We start from the raw sequence: 3,181 nt of genomic DNA, 5'->3' as shown, positions 1-3,181 counted from the left end.
CTTATGGTTTCTTTATTCGCATACACAGTTCACATGACTTTTAATTTAATGCGTTAATGTGTTAGTATGTGCATAAATGTGTGAGTACTAACAGGATAAGCATTTATATATTCAACCTGCAATAAGATATTTACGTGTAAATGACTTTCCTCTACCCAGGAAAAAAATATTCATAAGATAGAAGGCAAAAAAGGAAACTAGTAACACTTTTTTAAGAAAAGAACAAAACGCTATATGTATATACAGTAGATGAGTGTGTGAATTTACATTACAGACTCAATTATGAGGAAACTGATTTATTTTCAAGATGGCTGACAGTAGAGCTACTTTTCAGATTTGTAAACTACGATTTCCCAGTTCATTTGAACGCACCATATGTAAACAAAGGTTGGCTGCTGTGACGTCATCACTCGCGACTCTTCACACATGGCCTCATCGAGGTGACAGTCGCAGCCGAGTGAGTTTTATTTTTTCCCCCCCTCACCTTTTCTTTCTTTCAACACAATCATTACTCCATGTCATAAATGTTGCTCCACTTAAGACGAGAAAAGCAGTCGAGCTTCGTTCTCCGTCGTTAAGGATGAGCGCCAGCGACGACGACGACGACGACGTCCCGACGCTGTCGGCTCACACGCTGGCAGCTCTGCGGGAGTTTTACGAGGAGACCCGAGGCGAGGACAACCGCGACGACCCCTCCTCAGCCGATGACCACTTTGCCGTGGGGGCCGTTGGCGAGGACTGGGTGAGCTACGAACAACTAATGTCGTGACACTGGTTTGTCCCGGTGTCTCGTTTACGTACATATTTGTGTTACGTCGTTGACGTTGTAACGTAAGCTCGTCGTAAAGCCAGGACCCTCTAAATACGCTACTTTTTGTGTGTTTGTGCGTGTAGCGGATGAGTCAATTCTGGTACACCGAAGACACGGCGACGCGATTGGCTGAGGAGCTTCTACACCAAGCTGGAGAAGGTGGCAGGTAAACAAAAAATAAACACACCCAAGATTCATATTCATAATCGGGAGCCTTTCACGCAGAACGCAGCAAAGGCAGTACACGCAAGCACAACTGTCCCAGTCTTACACTTTTCCCTTCCAGTCTCTGTTACAGCTCATGTATTACCTCCAAATGCACAATATTTGTGCGACAACTTCGTTCCTGCATATTGTGTCAGTACCTTTCACACGTGACCTGGCAAAGGCATGATATCACTGCAAATATGGACACTTTTCACGCTGAAAATTTGTGTAGATATACACGTGACTAAATTGCTCACACTATGTTTCCTGACAGACGTGTTGCGTTAACACTTGTTAGCATTTAGCTTAGCACACTCTTGAATTGTGCTGTGTTAGCATTTAGCTTAGCACACTCTTGAATTGTGCTGTGTTAGCATTTAGCTTAGCACACTCTTGAATTGTGCTGTGTTAGCATTTAGCTTAGCACACTCTTGAATTGTGCTGTAGGATCGCGTGCGTGAGCGCCCCCAGCGTTTACCAGAAGCTGAAACAGCTGCGCGGCCCCGATGGCCGTCCCGCATCCGCGACGGTCCTGGAGTACGACCGGCGCTTCGCCGTTTATGGCGACGACTTTGTCTTCTACGACTACAAGCGTCCGCTGGCGTTCGAGGAGCGTGCGATGGCGCCCGGCAGCTTCGACGTGGTCCTGGCCGACCCGCCTTACCTCTCTGAGGAGTGCCTCGCCAAAGTGGCCCAAACTGTCAAGTACCTCAGCAAAGGAAAAGTGCTGCTGTGCACAGGTGAGAGAGAGAGCAAAATGCCATTTCCAGTCTTTATTTGAACAAATTAAAGAACACTTAAGTCATAATTGGACCCTAAATGATCTGCTTCAGACACATTTTGTTGCCATAGCAACTAAAGATCACATCCTTTTATAGTCCCTTCTCGTGTTTGCATTAGCATCGGTGCTAATTCAAAGTCACACAATGCTGTATGGATATGCTAAGAATGACTAGACGTTAGCTTTTAGCTTAGCATAATGAGTATTTAATGGTGTTTGTCCAGGAGCCGTCATGGAGAAACTGGCCAGGGATCTCCTGGATGTGAAAGTGTGTCACTTCCTGCCTCAGCACGAGCGCAACTTGTCCAACGACTTCCGATGTTTCGTCAACTATCCGTCGCGGTTGCTGTCCTGCTGATTAGCGGGGGAAAGGGGACCGTCCACAAGGTCCCGGTGGCTGATTGGATGTTGAGTCACATGACCACGTCAAATGGAAACACGGACGACGCTGGCAAAGTCGACACGTTAACATCTACTCGTGTTTATGTACCACTTCTTTTATCTTTATGTATTTTCCATTTCTACCCTTGTATGTACTAAAATGTATATTGCATGTCGCTGGTTCAAATAAAATAGACGTGAGGCCATTTTGAGAGCCCGGCTGACACGATGTTTTCTACTCGGGCAGTAGCTCATCTCCGAGGTCCTCGCCGGCAAAGACGTCGTCGTCCAGCCGCTTCTTGGCGCCGGTCCTGGGCTGGTCGGCGAGCGGGCCCAGCGGGTCCACGTAGGACGCGTCTACGCAAACACAAAATGGCCGCTAGCGTTGACCGACGCCATTCGATTGGCCCGGGGGGCCCCGCGCGGTCACCCACCCAGTTCTTCGGGGCTGCCGCGGCTCTCGTAAGGCTCGCCGGAGGCAGGAAGTGACATCGCGGGGACCGCCGCGCGCTCGCCTTTGGGAACGCTGTCTGAAACGCAACAGAACGTGCCGCAAACTGAATTTCTTCCCAGCTTAACAACTCTCATATTTGGGTGTCGAGGTCAAAAATAGGAATATGAGCAAGTGCTGACCAGCAGTCGTGTCTGCAGCGTCTGTTCTTTTACTTCTTGTGCTTCCTTCTCGGTCTGCCTTTGCTCTCTGGAGGAAAAGCTCATCCGCAGACACAACAAGCGTGAACATGAAAAATGCAAAATAGGAGCACAAAAATTGCGAGTCCCATTTTTGCTGCCACGGGAAGTCATTCAAATGGAAACGTGCGTACTTGTTCCCTGAGCTCCTTCATCTTCTCCACCTTCTTGAGTTTGCCGGCGTAGTCGTGGCCTTCCTGCCGGCCCATGCACTGACACAGACGCACCAAAAAGCGGAGACCTACACACACACACACACACACACACAAAATAAAACATTTGAATTGTTGTCCTCGTGTCCGATTTGTGCT

The 3,181-nt window shown here is 48.3% G+C and overlaps 2 protein-coding genes across 4 annotated transcripts in view; one reads left to right on the top strand and one right to left on the bottom strand.

Moving 5' to 3' along the window:
• Positions 1-401: 401 nt before the first annotated feature.
• eef1akmt1 (EEF1A lysine methyltransferase 1) lies at positions 402-2,394 on the top strand. Of its 2 annotated transcripts, XM_086091194.1 has the most exons (5): positions 402-457; positions 542-742; positions 895-977; positions 1,466-1,758; positions 2,024-2,394. In XM_086091194.1, exons 2-5 carry the CDS (start codon positions 581-583, stop codon positions 2,155-2,157), a joined length of 672 nt encoding a protein of 223 aa, XP_085947320.1. In that variant the 5' UTR covers positions 402-457; positions 542-580; the 3' UTR covers positions 2,158-2,394. The 2 variants fall into 2 exon arrangements, with proteins under 2 accessions (XP_085947320.1, XP_085947319.1); XM_086091193.1 differs by having other exon boundaries at positions 408-742.
• Positions 1,777-3,181, bottom strand: part of LOC147164951 (intraflagellar transport protein 88 homolog) — a 14,471-nt gene continuing 13,066 nt past the window's right edge. The window contains exons 21-24 of one of the 2 annotated variants that reach the window (XM_086091190.1): positions 3,005-3,111; positions 2,814-2,892; positions 2,615-2,710; positions 1,777-2,537 (exon numbers count right to left, since the gene is read on the bottom strand). In XM_086091190.1, coding sequence (XP_085947316.1) covers positions 2,416-2,537; positions 2,615-2,710; positions 2,814-2,892; positions 3,005-3,111 — 404 coding nt within the window. In that variant the 3' untranslated portion in view covers positions 1,777-2,415. The remainder of the gene's footprint in view (positions 2,538-2,614; positions 2,711-2,813; positions 2,893-3,004; positions 3,112-3,181) is intronic. The other variant, XM_086091192.1, reaches the window with a different exon arrangement.

This window comes from Leptonotus elevatus, chromosome 12 (genome assembly GCF_054856555.1).
Source record: "Leptonotus elevatus isolate MCC_2025b chromosome 12, RoL_Lele_1.0, whole genome shotgun sequence".
Lineage (NCBI taxonomy): Eukaryota > Metazoa > Chordata > Actinopteri > Syngnathiformes > Syngnathidae > Leptonotus > Leptonotus elevatus.
This window is presented reverse-complemented; position numbering and strand designations above follow the sequence as displayed.